General features: G+C 39.1%; 1 protein-coding gene across 1 annotated transcript; it reads right to left on the minus strand.

Moving 5' to 3' along the window:
* Nucleotides 1-9,073: 9,073 nt before the first annotated feature.
* LOC135649955 (phosphatidylinositol 4-phosphate 5-kinase 9-like) lies at nucleotides 9,074-21,029 on the minus strand. Its single transcript, XM_065168964.1, has 9 exons — nucleotides 20,841-21,029; nucleotides 18,042-19,352; nucleotides 16,874-17,041; nucleotides 15,487-15,652; nucleotides 14,554-14,664; nucleotides 14,235-14,422; nucleotides 12,512-12,669; nucleotides 9,559-9,724; nucleotides 9,074-9,396 (listed from the first exon to the last, which is right to left on the minus strand). Exons 2-9 carry the CDS (start codon nucleotides 19,301-19,303, stop codon nucleotides 9,129-9,131), a joined length of 2,487 nt encoding a protein of 828 aa, XP_065025036.1. The 5' UTR covers nucleotides 19,304-19,352; nucleotides 20,841-21,029; the 3' UTR covers nucleotides 9,074-9,128.
* Between the last annotated feature and the right edge of the window lie 2,337 nt (nucleotides 21,030-23,366).

Raw genomic sequence — 23,366 nt, forward strand, 5'->3', positions numbered from 1 at the left:
AACTAGGTTCCAAACCTTATTGGAGTACATAGAATCCATCTCAGAATTCATGGCTTCTTGCCACTTCCCGGAGTCTATACTCATAATAGCCTCCTCGTAGGTCTGAGGATCAATATCCTCAGCATCCTTCCCTCTAATATGTCCCACATATGTCTCAGGAGGATGAGATACTCTATCATACCTGCGCAAAGTTGAAACTTGTGTATTAGGTACCTGAACAGACTCGGGCTGTAGAGTGGTGCTTGAGCTTGGTTCTCTAACTTCGCTCAACTCTATCATTCTCCCACTGTCTCCGCCAAGAATGTGTTCCTTCTCAAGGAACACTGCTCTCTTAGCTACAAAGACCTTTTGGTCCTCGAGATGATAGAAGTAATACCCACAAGTTTCCTTGGGGTATCCCACAAATATGCATCGCTCTGTTCTTGATTCTAACTTATCGGGGTTGTGTCTTTTAACGTGGGCTGGGCAGTCACAAATCTTAACAACCTTAAGATCAGGCTTCTTCCCTTTCCATATCTCATATGGTGTAGACACTACCGACTTAGTTGGAACTCTGTTCAGAAGGTAAGCTACGGTTTCTAGGGCATATCCCCAGAATGAGATGGGTAGGTCAGCGAAACTCATCATGGACCGTACCATATCTAATAAAGTATGATTTCTCCTTTCAGAGACACCATTAAGCTGAGGTGTGTAAGGAGGTGTCCATTGGGATAATATCCCATGGTCCTTGAGGAACTGAGTAAACTCTGTACTTAAGTATTCACCTCCTCGATCTGATCGAAGAGTTTTGATACTCTTTCCAGTCTGGTTCTCCACCTCATTCTTATACTCTCTGAATTTCTTAAAGGCCTCGGACTTGTACTTCATTAAGTACACATATCCATACCTTGAGAAATCATCAGTAAATGTAATGAAGTAGGAGTAACCTCCAATGGCATGAGTTGACATGGGTCCACATACATCACTATGTATGAGTTCCAACAACTCAGTGGCTCTCTCTCCAGTTCCACTAAATAGAGAGTTGGTCAATTTTCCATGAATGCAAGGCTCACAAGTTGCATAAGACATATAGTCGAATGGATCTAGATATCCATCATTTAGCAACTTTTGAATCCTTCTTTCATGGATGTGACCTAGCCTACAATGCCACAGGTATGCACTGTTCAACTCATCTCGTTTCCTTTTGGACACATTTACATTCATGATATGTGGAGTGGTGTCTAACATAAATAAACCATTATGCAATGTTCCTTTCGTGATGATCTTATCATCTAATAATATCGAACAACCATTGTTCTCAAAAATAAATTTATATCCACTAACTGTTAAACATGAAATGGAGATAATGTTTTTGATAATAGAAGGAACAAAATAACATGCATCTAATGCAATAAAAGCTCCACTAAGCAGATGTAGGGCGACCTCGCCAACAGCTAATACAACAACTTTTGCTCCATTACCCATCTTGAGGTCCATCTCGCCTCTCTCTAGTCTCCTAGGCCTTGCCAGAACCTGCAACGAATTGCATATATGATAAGCACTACCGGTATCCAATACCCATGTGTTATCATAAGAGTCTGACAAATGGAAACTGATCATGAATGTACCTGAAGCTTCATCAAGCTTTTGTTTCGCCCTTTCTGCAAGGTACTCTTTGCAGTTTCTCTTCCAATGCCCATCTTTACCACAGTGGAAGCACTGCCCTTTGTCCTTTGCTGGGTCTTTCTTAGCAACCTTTGCTTTACCTTGTTTGCCCTTGCCCTTTCCCTTCTTAAGGGACCTTTTTGCTTTCCTTTTCTTTCTGGTCTCACCAGTGTAGTGAACTGACTTCTCTTTCTTAATAGTACTCTCTGCCTCCCTCAACATATTGAGGAGCTCTGGGAGAGTCACCTCAAGCTTGTTCATATTAAAATTCATTATGAACTGTGAAAAGGAATCTGGTAGGGACTGAAGCACAATGTCCACACACAAGTTATCCTCTAGGACCATTCCTAGACCTGTGAGTTTCTCTATCCACTCAATCATCTTTAGGACATGGTTCTGAACCGGTGTCCCCTCAATCATCCTAGCGCGGAAAAGGCTCTTGGATATCTCATATCGTTGAGTCCTTCCCTGTTCCTCAAATAATTTGCGGACATGTAGGAGAATTGATCTGGCATCCATCTTTTCATGTTGTCTCTGTAACTCTGAAGTCATAGAGCCCAACATATAGCACTGAGCAAGAGTGGAGTCATCAATGTACTTCACGTAGCGAGCGATCTCATCCTCGCTTGCCCCTTCTTCGGGCGTAGGCATCACTATATCAAGGACGTACACGATTTTCTCTGCTGTGAGAACAATTCTCAAGTTACGGAGCCAATCCGTATAATTTGGACCAGTGAGGCGATTGACATCAAGTATGCCACGTAAGGGATTTGAAAGCGACATTTTCTGAAAATAAAGATGTAACAGAAATGAATAACATGCAGATTTTGCAAAAAATAAACTATCAAGATATGGACTTCTTTCTTAATATGCTCCCACTATTTTACTAACGAGTCACGCGACACCCTCAGCACGTGAAACGGAAGTCTCCGGCAGACTTCTAGTGGGGATCAGGATCCAATCAGCGTCTTAGTGTAACCTCGAGGGACTCGACCAATCACACTAAGCCTAAAAGGTAGACAACTCTTGCCGATCACAACTCCTTGTGATTCCCGTCCTGTTCGGCCTCCGAATCACCATGGCCTCGAGGGACTCGACCAACCATGATGCTCGGTTAAGTCAACACCTTCGTTACAAGATGAGTCTGATTTGATGATATACCCTCGAGGGACTCGACCAAGCATACCATGTCCTCAGGTCACCGGTGACATCTCTATGTCGTAAGCAAGATAGCGAATCGCGATATAAGTGAGTCTCGAGGGACTCGACCAACTCAACCTACACCGGGAATCGGTTCCTACTCATAACGATGGAAGGCCACGTGGGTCAATCTAATTGCCTCACGTTTACCGACTTAATATTATCGAGAGATGTTTATATAATTTGGTCTCCTAATATGACATGTCACACATATACATATTTAATATATATCTACATCGCATGCAAATATATATACATATCTAGTATGTGTATAAGCAATCACACCAGATGATCATGGACCACAACCTAATATGATTAGGCTCGAGCCAGTAGGCCTAATCACTCACATCAAGATCTATGTGTGCAACGGTGCATCTCCATGCTCTGTGATCGTCCATCTCGTCCTCGTCGGTTTCGTCGACATCTTGATGCATCTCCATGCATCACGATCGTCCGTCTCGTGGGTCCCGCTATCGCATCCACGCTCCCGCTGCGCCTCCTCATGTGATTACAACTTAATCATAGGCACGCAGGCCCGACAATAAACGAGAACTATAATGGAGGTTCGCAGACCTCAATAATAATAATCACAAGTACACACATCACACGGTCCATGATCATCCGTCCACACATCATACATCACATGTATAAATAATCATCATCATGTAGGACTACTAGATAATAATAAAAATAATAATCAACTAAACCTTTTAATTAATTAATATTTTCTGAAATCATGGACATGTAGGGAATTTCTCAATTCCTAAGGGTATTTTCGTAATTTGGACAAAAGACAGAAACTGGAATTTCTCAAATTCCGAGGGGCAAAACTGTCTTTTTCCCAGAAAACCCTAATGCCCTTTCCTCCTTTCGCTGCTGCCGCCGCCGCCACCCTGCCGGCGGCGGCCTGTGCGGCGGGGCGAGGGCACTGCCCTCGCCTGCAGGCGGCACGCCCGCTGGCGGCGATGCCGCTGCGGGTGGGCGCCCCCTTCGGGCGCCTCTGCCTCCGCAGGCGGTGCTGTACCGCCGGGCGGCCGCCCCTGTGGGGGGGGTTTCGCCCGCGGGAGCAGCGGCGGCAGGCGTCGCGCGTCGCTGCCCTGCGGCGGCAGGCGCCGCTTCCTTTCGGCGGCAGGCGCCGCTGCCCTGCGGCGCCTCTGCCCGTGGGTTGCCAGCCCCGCCGGCAGCAAGCCTGCTGCAAGCAGGCCGACGGCCGGCTGCTGCAGACGCAGCCCCTGCGCTGCCCGCCTTCGGCTGCGCTTCACGCACGCAGATCGAGGGCAGCAACTGTTGCTGCCCTTTCTCGCTAAACACAACACACGTAGTTCAAAACCAATCATTCGCACGAACAACCTGGCTCTGATACCACTGTTGGGAAATCATTGGGGGGCGACATCATATGCGCAGCGGAAGAACAAGAAAACAAAATTCCCCGATTCCCAAAAAGATGTTCGTCGTCGTGCGAAGATTGGTGCGCAAAAATCCGCAAAACACAAAACTGCGTATAGAGATTGTGTTACCTAGGGAGATCGTATATCCCTGTTTCCTTGCAGATCCTTAGGAGAGGGTGAAAGAGGTCAAGCGTCCTCCTCTCTAGCGGTGATCCACACAGCAGGGTTGCGACGACGCTCCTCAAAACTCGAGGCCTACTCTAAGGTGGAGAGGGAGAGGAGAATAGGAAAGGCAAGCAAAGACTCTAGCCTATGAGGCTGTGAATCCCTCCTATTTATAGAGATCCCGTGTCAAAACCTAATGGGTCCTTCCCTAGTGGGTATTGGATCTGCATCCAATAAGACAAGGGCTCCGTCGGATATCTCATATCCGAATCTCTACTCATCGCAATGCCTACCATATGTGTGTGACCCTCTAGGCCCAATATCGAGCTGGCCGTGAGTTATACCTGTCAGAACTCTTTCTAACTCAGTGAATTATTATCTCTGTAATAATTCACTCGACTCATCGACTACGGACGTACTAGGCCACTACGCCGTAGTCCCCAGACGATACAGGGGAATCCAATCCATTGGACCTGTCTGTCCTCAGTTACCATGTACCTATAGTCCCTCATCCATCTAATATCCCAGAGACCGTATATCGAGCATGGTGCTGTCAGACCCATACGGTTTCTACTCGAGTCTTGCTCTAATCAGATTCTCCCGGAGAACTCTTTCTCTCTCAACCCGAATGACCCTGGTCAGGGATTTGTCTGAGCAAGAACACATAGGATATTCCTCTCATGACGCCGAGAGTGGATGATCCTCTATTGACACTCAATAGCCCTCGTAAGGTCGACTACCACTCCCAATGACCAGCTGTACTAGATCTGGGAACAGCCAAACCTATAAGTCTGGTATCAAAGAGTGGAGCACTCATACAGGACATCCTTGGTGTCTCAAGTCTAAGGACCAGATACACCACTAGGACTACGGAATCGATGTCTGACAATAAGGCATCATCAACCATCCAGCATTCCGTAAGCGGATCAATCAGTGAACTCATTCTCCAATGAGCACCTGTACTGTATCCCTAGTGTCCCTACACGAGCAGCTATGAGACCAGCTGCATCCATCATATGGACGGGTATACAGCACACCAATCTATCCGGTTATCACGATGTCCCTCTCGAGTAACCTATGACCGGGATTATTTAGGATGTGTGTTTAAAGGTGAATCGATCTCATTATCGTGATCTCATCACGATCCGATTCCCATTGCACAAATCCAAGGACATCACAATATATGTATGCATTTATACAATAGTTATAAAGTGATATACGCCAAAATATAATAAGCAAAAAGATTCTGTATCAAGTCACACGTGCCATCACTCACGTGATTGGCTTGCTGGGCACCTATGACTAGCATGAATATCATGCAAAAATGATGTTAATTTTGCTATCATGCATGAAGTGATGAATGCTTTAGTATCATATAGGTCATGCCTAAAGTGATGTTTGATTTATTATCATGCATGAAGTGATGAAATTGTGCATGCTATGCTTTGATGATTTGAAACTATGATTGATGCACAATGTATGAAATTTTGATTTTGATCACTATGATCGAAATTGTTTCACTTGAAATCAAAGGTTATAATTCCTTTTGAATTCAAGTTTGTCTTATCTCAATATGACATATAAATAGGGGGAGTTAAGGTTAACTCCGTCATCAATTTGTTGTTATCATCAGAAAGGGGAAGATTGTTGAATCTCATATTTTGATAATGAAATCAATTGGTGAATTAATGATTTAATCCATATGTTGAGATAAGTTATGCAGGACTAACTACGATCGTGAGAAAGGTAAAACAATTAAAGAATAATCGAGATTGGGCTTGAGTCAATGATCGAGCATCGGGCTAGATAAATTAGGGGATACACCGAAGGATCGTCGATGCAGTGAAAGCTCATTGGGAGTTCGCCGAAAGTTCACTGAGAGTTCAGATGAACAATTGACGTGTCAGATAACTAGGATTGCTTGCATTATAATTGTCTAGCATTAATTATCATAGTTAGGGTTTCAATTCGAGTTAGTTTTGGGAGAAATCCTACTAACTCAATTAGGGGCTAATTAGGCCTTTAAAAGGGTTGAATTAGGTCAGTTGGATGGCCCATTCAGCCACTTGGAGCCACATCAAGAGGTGTCATCGTCTAGATTGGGTGGTGGAACCGCTTGGGGCTCAGTCTCCCAGGTGGTCTGGGCGGTAATACCGTCGGCAGTTAATGTTGCCAAGCGGTGGTACCATGTTGTCAAGCGATGGTATACTTTTTGGCTCTATTTTTGAAACCATTGGGGCCTATAAATACCCCACTCTTTCCTGCATGAAAGAGCAATAAAAGTGTGAACAAAAATCTTGAGATTTTGGGTTGTAAAATTGCTAAGTGTCCTCCTCATCCCTTTCTAGTTTTGTGATCATTCAAGAGAGATGTAAGGCTTGTAAGAGTTATTTCCTAAACCCATGAAAATGAGAAAGTGTTGTAAGAGGGTGGGGTCTTTGCACATTGAAAGAAGGTCGTTAGTAGATGCTGGTGGCCACAACAGAGGAGGAATCAAAAGTGGATGTAGATCACGATGATCAAACCACTATAAATTTAGTGTGCACTCTCTTTTTGCTCTTCATTACTGTGATTCTCTGCTTTTAATTGCTGATTACATTTACTTCAAGTGAAACACAATTTCGATATGAATTCCGATATGGGTTTTATCGAATCAAGCTTTTCAAAATCATTGAAGTTTTCTGAATCAATGAAAATTTTATCATAAGCACTAATTCACAACCCCCTCTTAGTGTCGACTTGATCCTAACAATAAGATTATATGCCAGTGAGTTACAATGTGATGCATAAGTTGACACTCTCAAATTTGCATAAGATCATTGCAGGATAGAGGTTGATGTTAGTGTGCTTGTTTCTTTTCTTTCGAGGCGTCACTTGGGTGTATATCTAGCCCCATCTAAGGGTGATAGATCATCATGGTGGATGAATAAATAAAAGATGTACAAAAGTATCATCTCGAGAGTTTCAAAGGACTTGATCATACGAAGACATGATCAAAGCTACTTGTTGGATGGTAGACTGCTCTAAGACTCATACTCGTTCGAGGGAGCATGACAAGTCAATGGACACAATCGAGCGAGCGAATGTTACTACTGAGGATGCTAAGGAGAATATAATCAACACGAGCTTGCAACATGATGGCAATGACAATATGCGAGAGTTGTAGCCTATTTTTTTTATCAATCAAAGAAAAACCACCTCTTGGAGAATATAGAAGTGTTGAAGTAGGTGGTCAAAAGGGACGATGAATCCCTGAATGCACCATGAGATCTAAGGGTGCATCGATGAAAGTGTTAGATGAATATTGAGCCTACACCAATCTTTGAAACTCATTTTGTGTCTAATAAAAGTTGATTGCTTTGTGTTAAGACTCTCTAATAAAAGTTGATTGCTTTGTGTTACTTATAAAGGCTAATTATATATTATCCTTTGTAGTTAGCTACCTTTAACATCTCGATCCCTATATTTTAAAAAGTTCAATTAATATCCTTATAATTATGAAAATAAAACATCTATGTCCATTTACCCTAGCGAAAACAGAAGACAAAAAGATAATTTTAACGTTTCAGTTGGTATGGCGGACAATATCAGTGGTAGTGGACGATAATGCCGTTGGGGGCTGCGGATGATTGTTGTGGATGAGGAGAGCAACGCTGCTCGACAATTATGTCGACATCGATGTAGATGCAGAGTGACCTCACTAGGCATCTTCATCAACAACCCTTTCGTCGCTCGACAAATACATCGACGTCGATATAGATGTAGAACAATCCTCACTTCTCGTTGTCGCTCTCCTAATCCACAACAACCATCCGCAGCCCCCAGCGGTATTGTCATTTATCACCATCGACATCGTCCATTACTACCTGTTGGAATGTTAAAATTATCTTTTTATTTTTTATTTTCGTGTTTCCGTTGATAAAACGAACGACACTCAAGTAAATACATCTATATGTTTCACTTACGTAATCATACAAATGCTAATATTTTTTAAGGTGTAAGAATCGAAATACTAAACTAACTACATAAGTTAATCTATAATTACACCTACTTATGATCTCGATTATCTTGTCATTTGTGAACTACACAATGTCAAGATTTAGAACGATCCTTGAGCATGAATATAACTCACGAGTACCACGCACACCATCGGAGTCGAGAACTTGACAAAGTGGTATATAGTTTATACTGGTACAAGAAAGCTTCTATGTTGAGTGAATCGCCAAGAGAATGCTTGACGCGGAAGGTACTCGGAAAGAATGACAGCAGCAGCAGCAGCTGTTGACCAACATATGCTATATTGATTACATACCAGTCATCCTTCAGCTACAACTTGCACCGTAGAGGATGAAGAATGATAGGTTGGGTGGCCGGAATGCCAAATCAGAAAAATATATTCTGCGTGGATGACGGCTTCCATAATACCAAACCTTTCCGAACGAATTCTACAATTTGTGGTAGTCAACAAAAACACCTAATTAATATTGACAAATTCCTTTTGCTTTCCTACAAGCTGTAGCACAACTTATGCAAAGCAAAATATAAAAGCAGAAAACAGGGAAAAGGAGCAGCGTGTGGCAGACATCATCCTTTGTCAAGCTACCATCGGTTTTACTCACTGAGCTGCCCAAAGTAATTTAGCAAAAGAAGTAAGCATCAGATAAAATTTGCGGGAGTGAAACCAAAGATTATGACTCTCACCGAGGAAATATTGAGCAAATACATCGAATATTATGCATTTTCAGGGAAAACTGTTTGGATAAATTTCAGAAACCGCTGAGAGTAGAACTCAGGGTCTACTGCTGAGATGGAAATAGAATCAAACTGAAGTGATTTGTAGGCATGTTCAATTTTCTTAGTCATGTTATATTCCTGCAGAATGTCGATGATTCCTAGATAAAGAACCACGTCGTAAACTTCATGGATCAACTCCGTCCCGTCATCTCTAGGGATATGTTCTGCCCTTGCAGGCATGTTGACTCCTAGCTGGATTTGGAGCCTGGTAACATTGAAACATCATTAGAATTTAGGGCATCGAACCATCAGATCAACATACTGATATAAGCATATGTGAACCATCGATTTGATGTCAACTGTTGAGGCCACTGTCGGGAAGTGGTGAAGCATAGTCACCACACACACAGGGTAGAGGGCAGCTCACCTTGCTGTGCCTGGAAGAAGCAGATCCACTTCCACAAAACCAGCCGCTGATGCACGCAAACGGCTTCCTCGAATATGAGGACCGACGACAACACTATTTCCATCACTTACACGTGGGACTAAAACAAGGCCTTGTGGGTAGTTGAAAATCTCATCCTCCTGTGTATCTGAAGTGAATATAGTCGAAACAAGAAAAAAATTACCACATAAAAAATGTATTAAGGTATTAACCAGCATAAAACAGATCATTACTTTTTTCCGACAAAAACCATCACTTTTGAGCTGCAAGAAACAAATCCGAAGTCCCTCAACTGGGTTTTATACCAAAAAACAAAAACAAAGCAAATTTACAGTTGGTTGCATCGATGGGTGCCTTTGAGAAGGATACCCCAAGATGTGTTGAAGTGGTTCACCTTCAGATGTACCCAGGTCTTGTAGATAATAGCTTAGAAAAGCCAATTATAAAATTAACATAAGTAGTTATCATGCTAATTAGAAAGTGCAACAAATGTCTAAAAATGCATGGTTGCATCTTCGGAGTAGTGCACTACAACAAATTAAAAGAAAGAAGGATAGAAAAGAAGCCAATTTTCACGTAACATTTATATGCGTTGCATCTCTTCTGCTTAATTAGAAAGGTGTTGTGCAAATGTATGGGCATCACCGTATCAGTAGCAATAATCTACAGTCAATTAGTGTCTGCAAGTCTGTGATAATGTCATATTGATTCCATATATTGGTTCAACTATCAATAGAGTTAATTCAAGATAAAACTTGGATAGTATGGATCAAGGTTTACAGTTTCGAATAATACCACCCAGTACGGGCAGTACATACCAGTCCGACAACATACCGGTACACGGACCGCCCGCTACTGGGCGGAACGTTTAACATCATCCCGTATCAGACGATACAGGGTTATATCGAGCGGTAACGATCGAAATTGCCTAGCACAGCTCGGTAACGGTCGATTTCGACCGTTATCGCTCGGTAGCAATGCAATTTGACTGTTGAAGCTCTTTCTCATAAGTTTTTAAACTCATCTTCTCCCCTATTTCATTCTATTTCACTCTCATACTCTCATAAACTATCTAAGACTCTCTTTTTTCTCACATTTACACTCTCCTAAACTCTATAAAGCAATGATTTGTGAATTAAATTGAGGTTAAATTGGGAAGATTAAGATGAAGCTTTGACATTCACTAATACATGCCTTAGGAGCCACCTCGAACAAATGTGATTCATGACAATCAACTTACGATCATCACCACATTGATACACCGATATCATACGGTATATCAATACACTATGTCGTGGGATCAATTTCACGATTGGATCCAACAAACATATCATATTGATATGCAGATATATAGGATCGAAAACCCCGATCTACCACTTGTGGAGGTTCATCGTTTATTTTGGTGGTAGAATCAATAATCAGGTATATCTACATATGTGATTATTTAATTCATTTGAATTTTAAAGTTTATATTGTAACAAACAAGGTCTTTAATTTCGAATAATACCGCCTGCACCGGGCGGTACATACCGATCCGTCAGCAAACTGGTACATAGATTGCCGGCTACCGAGCAGTATTTTACATATATATATACATATATATATATATACGACGTTGCCTCTCTTCTCCCCATGCGGGGCGACGTCGCTGAGGCAAACCGTAGATTTTTTTTTTTACTTGTATAAATAAATAAATTATATATATATATATATATATATATATATATATATATATATATAAAGGCGACGTCGCATTTTTTTTTTTACCTTTATATATAAATATATAAATATAAATAAAAGATTATATATATATAGGTAATGTCGCCTTGTTTTTCTATGACGTCGCCCCACCTAGGGAGAAGAGAGGTGACGCCACCTCGCGTGGGGGAGAAGATTCGACGACATCGTTGAAAATATTTTTTTTTACTTTATATATATATATATATATATATATATATACACTGAACGAGTATACTACTCGGTATACAGTATCGTATCGTACTGAGCGAATCTCGAAACTCCCGTACGATAAGATATTTCAATCCTTAGTAACAAAATAATCTAACAATTCAAATGATTTATCTGTAGATATTTCAATATTTTTAGAAGGACAATTCATAACAGACCGAAATACGAACCTTGCATAATGCTATTCCTCAAAGTCTGAAAAAGATATGTGATACTATTCTTACCTAATTTACATTGATTTTGCTAAACTTAACTATATTTATTTCTAACTTAAAAATTCTATCCTAACTTGTTTTAAGTTTTCAGGTATTTTCGGAGGATTTTACAACTAAATTTGTTGAATCTAGGATTTTGATGATGAAATCAATTTATGAAGTTATGATCTAATCAACGTTTGAGTAACGTAGGACTATCTTCGATCATGAAAAGACAAATCGATAGAAGTAGGAAGAATCAGACGTTGGGCCGAAATGAAACATGTCAGAAGATTGGACGTCAGGCTAGAGGACTAGTCGACGTGCCGAAAGGATCTCGTGCTATAAGTTCGGCCATCGGGCCAGAAGAATCGAACATTGCACCAATGAGATCGGATGTTGCGGGAGGTCAACATGTCAATTGGGCAATACATCGAAGGAGAGGACACATTTGGATACAAAGTCAGTCTGTCATCATGTCATCACCTTAAGCTAGAAGTAATCAAGCATGTCAGTTTTGAGATCATAACATTTCCTTTTCGCTATTAGTTACCAGCATTTTAACCACAAACAACTTTATCAAGTTTCACTCGTATTATCAATATCTATCATGCTTTTGCATGCAAAACTGCTTAGAGATGAACAATGTCCCCATACTTGGAACAAGTAGCAATATCTATCATACTTTTGGCACTTCAATTAACTTTCTTCACGTAAATTGATAATTACTTTTAACAAGGCAATTTAATTCCTAGCAAGAAAAGTATTATCACCTTCTTCTGGTCGAGCAGTCAATCCATCTGATGTCGCATTTTGATGAAAAGATACATAGGATTGTAAGTGCCGTGGAGCTCTATAATGCACACCTAGTAATAGACTGTAATCCATTATGCGCTGAGTCTCCAAGAATTTGCTGTCAATTTCAATTTGTCTGCAAAAACCATTATAAGAGTACAAGAAAGATTTGAATAATCTAAACAGACCAAAGGTTTTAGATAAATTATAATAGGAAATGAAGATATGATACACCCAATGAATTGATAGTAAATCTCATCAGTTAATATAAAATATTGGTGAAATACTTTCATGAAGATGCTTAAGTTGAGGCATAGTTAAATTGTAATGTATTTATGTTCAAAATAACTGGACATGGGGTTTAATTACAAAGCTGAATTTCCTAGAACCATGAGGTTTACGTATAGCATGTGTGGTGAATCTACTGGATCACTATTGTAACTATACCTTCTGCCAACTTTATAGACCCAACACTTCTCAAATATATTCTGCCACTGGTAATATTCAAGTCACAAGGAAGAAGACACATTTGGATACAAAGTCAACAATATGATAACAATTTCAGATCTCACAGACACAAATCCTTGTGATGCAATATCTGAAAAATCAAATTTAGCATAAAAGTTTCTAGTCCAATTAAACTATGATGCTCTCAATGGCATGTTACTCTATCTGCATGCTGATCTTTATCTAGCCATTTTGGTATATGACTAATTTTCAGCTATATGCTTGGTCAATGCTGCAGATTTGCAGCATTTGCATTTTTGCATCCATATTTTCTATACTTCATTGTTAGAACAACTTTTGCCCCCACATATTGCCTATTAGAGAATACAATAAAAGGTGAAATAAACAAGCTTCTTTCATGAAAAACCTATTACAGCCCTTGAGATCTAATTCAACCACCAGGTACACCATTTTTTTCCTACAAAATTTAATCATTTTCCAAGAACAGATTTCTATGGTCTTATCAATTCAAAGAATACATTATATCATCTGAAGCATCTACCATTCACTTGTACGATCACTTTTAAGTTCTGATAATAACACAGAACATGCATCGCAATCAGAAATAGCTTGCAAACTTCAGGCACTGGTTCTCATGGGCTATTCTCCACTAAAGCTAATAATGTTTCACTCAAGGAGGATCTAGATGGAATGCACACTGGTTTCTTTTTCAAGAAGCCTTCATGGTTGCATATCCTCAAATGAATTATTAACTAATAGGAATTTGTATATTACTTAAGTTTTTCAAGTTACTGCACAACAAGATAATAGTTGATGTTATAATTATTTGGGGTCAACAATATTGAACTTTTTCTGGTATTGAGCTCTGTACAAAGCAATATCTAAAATTTCAAGTTACTCTGGGCACTAAAACTTTCTAGCAACCATGTATAATGATAAGCAGTTTATGTGGACATATACCCACAATTGATAACTGAGAAAGCATATGAGTTGTTGAATTTATGATATTATAAAATACACATATGCAATCAATAAGCTACCAAATTTGAATATGAAGGGGTCTTTAGGTAAAGAATCCAAATAATCCAACTAGGGCAATGAACACATCAGAATGCCTATTTCCTTCCTTTTCTTACAAACTATGCAAGACATTGATTATTACTTGTGGGAAAGCAAAAAAAGAACGAGGAACTTAAAAGCAGCATAATATTGGTAAGAATATATTTTTTTTACTTGAGTAAAGCATCTCTCCAAGAAGGTTCCAAATAAAAGCAGTAATCTAGATCCAAGTCTTTAAGGGTTGTGTTCTCATCTATTTCAACATTATCAGTTGACCGCCCCAAGGATGATCCTTTCAAATCAAATCTACGGTGAATTCTCAATTCTGTGCAAAACATGTTTCCCATTACAACGAACCGGAACTGCAAATAGAAAGAGACAAGATCAACATCTAAGAACTTGACTAGACTGCTTAAAAGAAATGACAGAATATGGAAAACAAGAGACAATTGTGTGAAAGTAATAATATGTCAAAGACCATGGTGCTTGTTACCTTTTGCCCACTAGAAGGTTTAACCCTGTGAAGGCCAAAAAATTTAGTGATGAGTGTATTTTCATAAGTACGCACATGATGGTAATAGTTGGGAAGCATTCGCAACAAGACCTACATAAATTACAAAACTAGTCAAACTATATTGTATATGATTTTGGCTAAATTAACAATAACTAAAAACTCATTGATTCCTCAAGCTGATATGTAAGGAAATTGACAACTGATAGCTGAAAGACAACCCCGTCCCACAAATTTGGCAGATAATTCCAAAATAATAGAATGACCATAACAGATACATGATTCTAGTTATCTCAAGTATTTCATGAAAAGGTAGATAAACAAAAGATAATATTGTATAAAAAAAAAAATATTTGCCCATGAAGATAGCATTGGGTGCAAAAAAAAGAAAGAAAAAAAGACATGCTGAGAATCAAGAAAAAATATCCCTTAAATATACGATAGGGTGCAGAAAATAAAACTATATTAAAATAGCTTGAGTTAAGCAACTAGTTAACAAACATAGAATTGCAAAGAATATTTGATTTCTTAAAGCTGGGATGCTATTAGTTGCAAAGAATTTCCAGATGTACATTTAAACAGTGACTTCAGCACCTACGAAAAGACAAGGGCAAAAGTAAAACATTTACCAACTTATAGGTTCATTGATTTTAATCTTGGAAAAGTTAACATAAAATGATGGAATATTGTACATGCTTAATATAGCCAAGAAAATCATATTTAGAACCATGCCCAGAAGCATTTTCAATTTATTGTTACAACATTTGACAAGAAGAGAAGTTTTAAGGTGAAAACAAATTAATAGTTTGTCTTATCACAGCAATATATAAGTGTTTACTTCAAAATTTGTTTCCATGTTCGTCTTTCTTCAATCCCTGAAACATTGATCTATATCCAATTTGAAGAGAGAAATACCTTAACCTCAGATTTGCGGAGGGTCTTAATCATGAACCGATCATCCTGAGAAAGAAAGAAGATACTACCACTCTTCCCTGGAGAAGAAAGCTCTCTCAGTGCAGCACTACCACATATTGACATCATATAATCTGCAGCATCAATCTTGAACATCTCCCGTAAATTTCTGCAATTAAAACATGTAATGATCATGCATAAAAAAATATGACTACATATGAAGGAGACTTCCATATATATTTATTAGGTGTATTTTTTATGAAAGAACACTAAAAACAAAGATTTAGTAGACTGAACAACATGCCTTGTCCATGTTCTACATTTATATTCCACTCAAGACTATTGTGGAATGCACAAATAATGGATGACTGCAACCAGAAAACTTCGACATAGAATTTTAAAAAGAGGTTGAAATTAGTATACAGCCGACATTAAGATCCTGTAGTTCCAAATTGAGCCTTGCAACATACTCAGTTACACAATTAAAAAGGTTATAATATGTATACATATGTATATAGAAATCCAAGGAATCAAACAGTGCTATCAAACAGCATAAGATAGCAGCAGCATTTTGTAATTTTAGTTTCTTCTTTGTTTTCTCATTTTATTTCACTTCTTCCTTGTCCTTTTTCTTCGGTCTCCTTCCTCCTCTAGGAACCCCGTGATACAATCAAGAAATTGGCTAGAGTTGTATCAGGTTTGGCCAATAATGACCTAAATCAAGAATTTCAGCAGACCTCGCTGAGAAATAATGATTTTATTGTTATTATTCAATATGGGCTGAAAGAACGCCAGAATCACCGAAACTCAGAGATACAATCTGAAACTGAAAAATTAGTGTAAGTGGAAACAATGAAATGAACACAAATGCCCTAACTTAAGATATGAGAGAAATTTCTGACATTCCCTGTGATGTCACCAACTCAACAATTTAGTGGGGCGGCACCAGGATGGTAGAAGGCCTTAGTCCTTAGTACTAGGTAGTTGGAGTTCTGTATATGCCACCGGGCTTCCTAGATTATGATTATCGCAGGTTCTTGAATATGTTCAATCTTTTACATGTGCAACTCAAGGTGGTACAGGGCAGAGATGATGCACAGTTGGTCCAACCGGACTGGTTTCTGTAGTGATGAGGGCAACCTACCACTTGGCAGTAAACAAATCTGCGCTTCCATTATTGACTTATATGATCAAAGCGAGAAAGGGTGCTAGAGTAAGCATCTATAATCTTGTAAATTTTCAACTACAGTTGCAATCCATTTCAAAGCATTCTCTTTTGTGCCTTTCCAGAAAACTACAAAAAGAATAGGTTTCAAAGACCTAGAAAAGTTAAACCAGAAAATTGAATATATGCCATAATTCCAGCACATGAAAAGTTGCTATTACATACCTGAACACCATTGGACAATAGTCTTTCCATTTAAAATCTTCTGCACGATGAGGAGGTGTGAGCTGTGAACCTTCTTTTGGAAAGTTCATCCAAAAGCTTGCTCTAGGCCCAAAGTCTGAGGCACGAACTTCACGTCTTTGTATTGGTGTAATTTTTCCTACAGTATACCTGGGCATTAAAAACATGTCTGTTGAGAGTCCAAACCTTCTGAAATTCAGTTTCCAAAACAAATGTTTACAGAATACACCGCTACAATAGAATGCTAGTGAACAAATGTGTGTACAAATTTTCTACTCAATATTTGATAATAAATCTAAAATCCTTTTCTATTCAATATTCATTTACTTGAATTTTCGAGCCAGAAATATAATCATCACATACTACAAAAGGAGAAGCAATTAATGGCTTTGGCATTAAATTTTTGCTTGTGTCAGAGACTTGTAGCTTTTGTTAGAAACGAGCTTAAGAAAAAAGCTGAAATAGACGATGCTCTCTGCTTCATTAAGGTTGCAATAAGAAGGGAACAGTAGCAATACCAATTAGCAGGATGTGCCAATCTCTATTTACAGGACACATTGATTAAGCACATCTGCAAATTACTGATAACATTGATTATGCCAAAAGCATGCCCTACATTCAAATAATTTGGATATGTAAATATTATGCGTGTAGTCAATTGTCATACTCATTATGCAGTAGCAAACCTTTCTAATAGGAACCCCATTCGAGTGTCAAGAATTAAATTGTCCAGGCACCAATTTCGTCTACATCAAGCATATATCTGACTGTCTCAACTTGACAAGTTTTTTGAACTTTGCCAAGATCAAAGAAGGGACTCATAAACAAAAAAAAAAGGAAAATAACACAACCCTGTTGGTGCATATTTAACTTCAATGTACATTGTTTCAAAATATAGATCAATTAGAGATCTCTAATATAAAAAGAGTCAATACGATAAACAAATATAATGTGCATGAACAATCAGCAAGGAGAAAGCCAGTGATGAATGCTGAAATGAAACCAAGACAGTAATCATCAATAAAAATGCAACAAGTACTTGCTAAAGCACAGTCGAGAAAGAAAATGAGAAGTCAGTGCAACGTGGAATAAATATGATTTCAAAAAATAAATATTCATGAATCTAAAATCTCAGAAATCTTTATTTTACCTGATTCCAAGCTGAAGGCTGAGCATTAGATCATAACTCCTATGTCCTTTTATTATTGCCTCGCCTGGCTTTTTTATTTCCTTCATCAGTCTCTTTTGACGTCTCTTTGCTTTTCTAGGTGACATTAAAAAGCTGTTGCTGATTACTACCTCACTAATTAAAACTCCTTGCATGTACTCCCTCTCAAGGATTGGAACATTTGTATCAACTGCTTTTTCATCACTCTCTGCAACAGATTCTAGTGTCATATCATGTCCAATAACTTTTTCTATAGCAACCTCGAGACTCCACCGCCGCTCCAATGACACATGTTTGGCCCGAGACTGCTCAAAATTTATCAGGTGTCCTTTGGGAACACTTATAGTTGGAACGTTACCTGATTCTCGAGTTTCACCGACCTTCATGTTTCCCATATCAACAGATGAAGCATGAAGGATGCGTGAGCCATGGTTTTGTCTCTTGAAATCAGGTAACAGGCCTCGCTTTCTTAAAGCATTAAGATAAATTTCTTGTCCAGCTGGAATTTTGCTTCCATGTGGATAGAAGAATCCTTTTCCATCCTTCAAACCTCTGGTCCATGTTCCAACATAGCAGCCACTATCAACCCAAGTATAGACTCCAAAACCATGCATCATTCCATCCAACCAATTACCTTCATACGAGTCACCATTTTTCCAAGTAAAAGTACCCTTCCCAGACATTTTTCCTCTTTTCATGTTACCAATATACATGTTTTCATTAGCCCAAGCATACTTACCATGGCCTTCTATCACTCCCTGGATCCAAGATCCTTCAAAGATATCTCCATTAGGATATGTTTGATATCCCAGACCATGTCTGAGATTTAACTTCCACCGTCCCTTGTAGGTCAAGTTGTCTGGTCCACTGTAGGTGCCATTCCCATGCATGTATCCACCAGAAAATTCTCCATCATAAACAGCTCCTGAAGACCACATGATTTTTCCATGCCCATGCCTCATCCCTCTCCTCCACTCGCCCTCGTAAGCACAACCATTGGACCAAACATATTTCCCTGATCCCTCTGGCACGTTACCCAGTAATGTGCCACAATACTTGTCCCCACTGGGAAGTGTAACCTCAGTAACCCTAAAGCTAACATACGAACTAGAGGCAAGAGTATCCTGACTATTGAACAGATGGACTGAGAGGCCTTTGTCATCAATGCAACCAGTGTCATGCGATGATCCTCTGCAACACGAAAGTCTCTCCACATCATCAACATGCGCCCCAGGGCGTGACATGCATAACTTACAAAAAGGATTTAATCCCTCAGCGGAAGGAAATCTTCAGCTGCAACAATGTAGCAAAAAAGGAAACATTAAAATGCCATAAAGAATTTCCTGGTGGCCTAGGCAAATACTAACTTCCTAGAATATTCTCCAGTCAAAGTTAAATGAAGAGACAAATTATAAGGTACAGGAAATTTTTGAATCCCTGAAGCATATTCTAATAAATTCCATAACCTTAGATGAAGGTCAACAAAAGAGAAAAGCTAAGAGGCTGCACCAAGGGCTTACCTATTCAGTTACATTTACAAGTCATAGATCCAGATGCATGTTTAAATGTGCCTGTTACAAACCCATCCCTTGATGATGTCATCTCACATATAATTTGGCTCCTTCAAATACAGTTTCGGTGTGATCCAACTTGCTTCTTTTGCATTGTAGTATACCTAAACTCTCATTTACATCTAATCGGTATATTACTAGTAGTGGGCGTCCAAATCATGTTTTGCTTTTCAGATTCCCATAGTTCTATTTCAAAATTAATAAAAGATGTGTTGCTTAAGTAATGTTGTATTTTCTAAACGAAAAACATAGAAACAAGTTGCAACAAGCAAAGTGCATATATGAATATAAATCACTTGATAGACACATCATGAACTTACATCAGGTAATCTCTTCAGAAATCTCATCATATAAATTCATGGAAGAATCTTACAGAAACAAAACTAATAATAATAGTTGAATCGTTACACAGCTGGCAAACATCGCATATCACTGAACCATCCATGCAAAACATATTAGAACTATTACACCTTTCATCCCTTTTCAGGTATGTAGTAAGAAAAATGAGAGACAATTTATCATGTGGACTTAGTTATTATGAAGTATAGGACACTTTGCCAGAGAACTAGACATTCCATTAAAAGAACCAGAAGTACAAGATTTCGGAATTATATCAATTTTATTATATGGCTTATCCAATGCTCAAAAGCATTCAAAAAAAATCCAGAAACAAAAGATCGTAATGTCTCAAAACTACACCAATTATTTGGCCAAAGGCACATCATCAAATAAAGACCTAAAACACACTTCCTTGATATCGTTCAACTGATCCAGATTGACGTTGCTTAAACTTTTGTATATTAATAAGCCAACCACCATCTTTTGACTGATGCAACTTAACATAAAGAAAGCATCATCTCCACGAGGTGAATTATTGAAGCCATAAGTCCGTTCTGACCATCAGCAGATTGAGTGGGAAGTAAACTAAGCATCATCGAATTCCAGCTCATATATTGCTTATAAATCAACCTCTGAAGGACCACAAATTCGCAAACTCTTAGCAGCAAAAAACGAAATCTAGGTTAGGAGAAATTTAGCGAACCGGAGGAACTCCGCACGACCAAGATCCAAGATCCATGTTCGCAAAATAACTAAAAATCCAAGTGAAGAACGAGAAGAAGATGCGATGAAAGAGCTAGGCCACGCCCAAGATCAGACCCTCGGAAGAAGGCGAGAAGAGAAATAAATGACCGACAGATCGACAGGTTACCGATTGGACGACGGCCAGTCGATCCAGAGACTCGTCGTGAGCAGGGAGCGAGAGGAAGCGAGACCCCCGAGGGATGGGCCGTCACCTTGCGGTGGTGGTTTGGTACCGCCGCCTCTGTTTCTCTCTCTCTGTCTGGAGTGGAGACTTTGTGTCCGTTTTGGTGGGTCGTTTGCCGTTTTCTCATGGTGGAGATGGGTTTTCGACTTTAAAAAAGGAGGGGGGTGGGCGGGGGACGCTAAACGAGAATGGGTTACGTCGATCGACGGTGGGTGGTGGCGGAGGATTCGGAGCAGCAGCGGGTTATCGAGGGGCGGGGTTCACCCCGGTTGTTACCCATCGCTGGATGGTCGGGTGGACGGTGGCCCCAGCGGCGGGTCCCACACTGAGTCCTGCACACCATGGAGAAGGGGGCCGTTTGGCCCCGCGACTCGCAAATGGGAAACTGTTAACGCCATCACCCGTGTGGCGTGGCCTCATCAATGGGTCCCACTGGGCCCGCTCTACGCGATAAGAGTTATGGTGGGCCCGCGACTTGTAAATCGTAACCGAAATCACGGTGACAGTTATCACTCCACCCGCGTCGCGTACACGCTCGCTCATCCACCTCTGTGCCCAGTAATAGGGAGGTCCCACAAGTGGGTTCTCGGCATCGCTCTTCAAACGTCACCCGCATCCTTTGCGCCTGTCCAGTGCGGCCTGATCGATGGGTCCCGCAAAGCCCAGTCGTCAAGGCAGTGGGGCCCACGACTCGCCGAAAAAATACGACGACACGTCCGCACCCACCGGCGTCGTTCACACGCTCGCCCATCCACCTCCGCGTGTGCCCGTCGCTGTGGTCCCGCACGGCCCCACCCGGAGCACAACCCACCGGCGGACGCTCGGATCACCCTTCATCTCGCGGAAGCTCCGATCCCTTGCAACTTAATTTTCAACGGTCAAGATCTATCATTATCATCCTGTCGACGTCATTAACGTGTTTCTACGTCGCCCCCATCTCATTCAAAACGACTATTCGCTCATCGAACACTACTAAAGATATAAAGTTAGCATAGAAAAGGAAGAGAACTAAGTAATCCGAGAATGACAATTTTTATATCACGTGAGGATGATAAGACTCATTATTTTTCTTGTATCTCAACCTTGTACTAATTTTTCCCTAACAGAAATCACTGTCTTTTTTATGATATAGAATTGCATGGATTTTAATGGATGAAGACACTTCACCTTCATGCATAATATGTGTTCATATTATATACATATACATATATATGTATACATATATATATATATATATGTATACATATATATATATATGTATACATATATATATATATATATGTATACATATATATATATATATGTATACATATATATATATATATATATATATATATATATAATATACATATAATATACATATACATATACATATACATATACATATATATATATATATATATATATATATATATATATATATATATATATATATATATATATATATGTATGAGAGAGAGAGAGAGAGAGAGAGAGTGGCTTGTTTGACCAAATTGTATATTGATGTTGACATATTATTTGAAGTGATGCGAATCAAGTACAACACTTCAATATAATAAATAATCTTTCTTATCTCTATTTTATATCTATCTCACATTCAATTCCTAATGGATTATCTTATGATCAGATTTGAAATATATCTCCATAGATAGAAAAGATAGTGACTTAAATCAAATTTAAATTTAATAGTTTTATGATTTATATAAGATGAAATTCATAATTATAAGGTGAGAAGATAATGACATCTCAACACCCTTAAATCTTGGGATAGAATTTTGGAATAATATTCAAGATTGGATGATGGCACTATCTTATAGTCAATATCACGGGGACACTCGAGAGTGAGAACTTTATTTATGATGAATTAGCTCATCTGGTGTTTTGTCGTGTACGATCCCACGACGTGATTTGAAGGAATGAAAGTGATAGCTTATTCACTCATTCGTTTGTTCATTGTAGGTTTTGGAGAGGATAATCTTTTATGAGCAAATAGTATAAAGATATTATAATTTTATTTATTCTGGGTTTTTAATGTATCCAATCAATTTAAATTATATTTGAGTTTAGATTGAGTTACTTGATTGATATCATATTTGTTGTCATGATAATGATGTTTAATACCAACCCTAATGAACAAATAAGATCAACAAGGAAGATTGGACATCAGCTTTAAAAGTAGGGGATGAAGATTACATCCCGTTTGCACACCATCATGTAATCAACCAATAACAAATGGAAGAATTTATTCCCACCAAAGGAAAAAAAGGAAAAAAAGTAAGATTGGTGATTATAAAATGATGAATGGGGGTAGATATATTGTTCCAATGGCCAACCATTCTTTGAGGACTCTTTTGTCCTCTTCACTCCAACAACTTTTTATCTCATCGGAATATGATGATGCTTGTGTATCTACTCATAAAATACTTCTCTATCTATCTTTTTGTTTGAATAATATTGATCTGAACAATG

This window comes from Musa acuminata, chromosome BXJ1-4, assembly GCF_036884655.1.
Source record: "Musa acuminata AAA Group cultivar baxijiao chromosome BXJ1-4, Cavendish_Baxijiao_AAA, whole genome shotgun sequence".
In the NCBI taxonomy this organism is placed as follows: domain Eukaryota; kingdom Viridiplantae; phylum Streptophyta; class Magnoliopsida; order Zingiberales; family Musaceae; genus Musa; species Musa acuminata.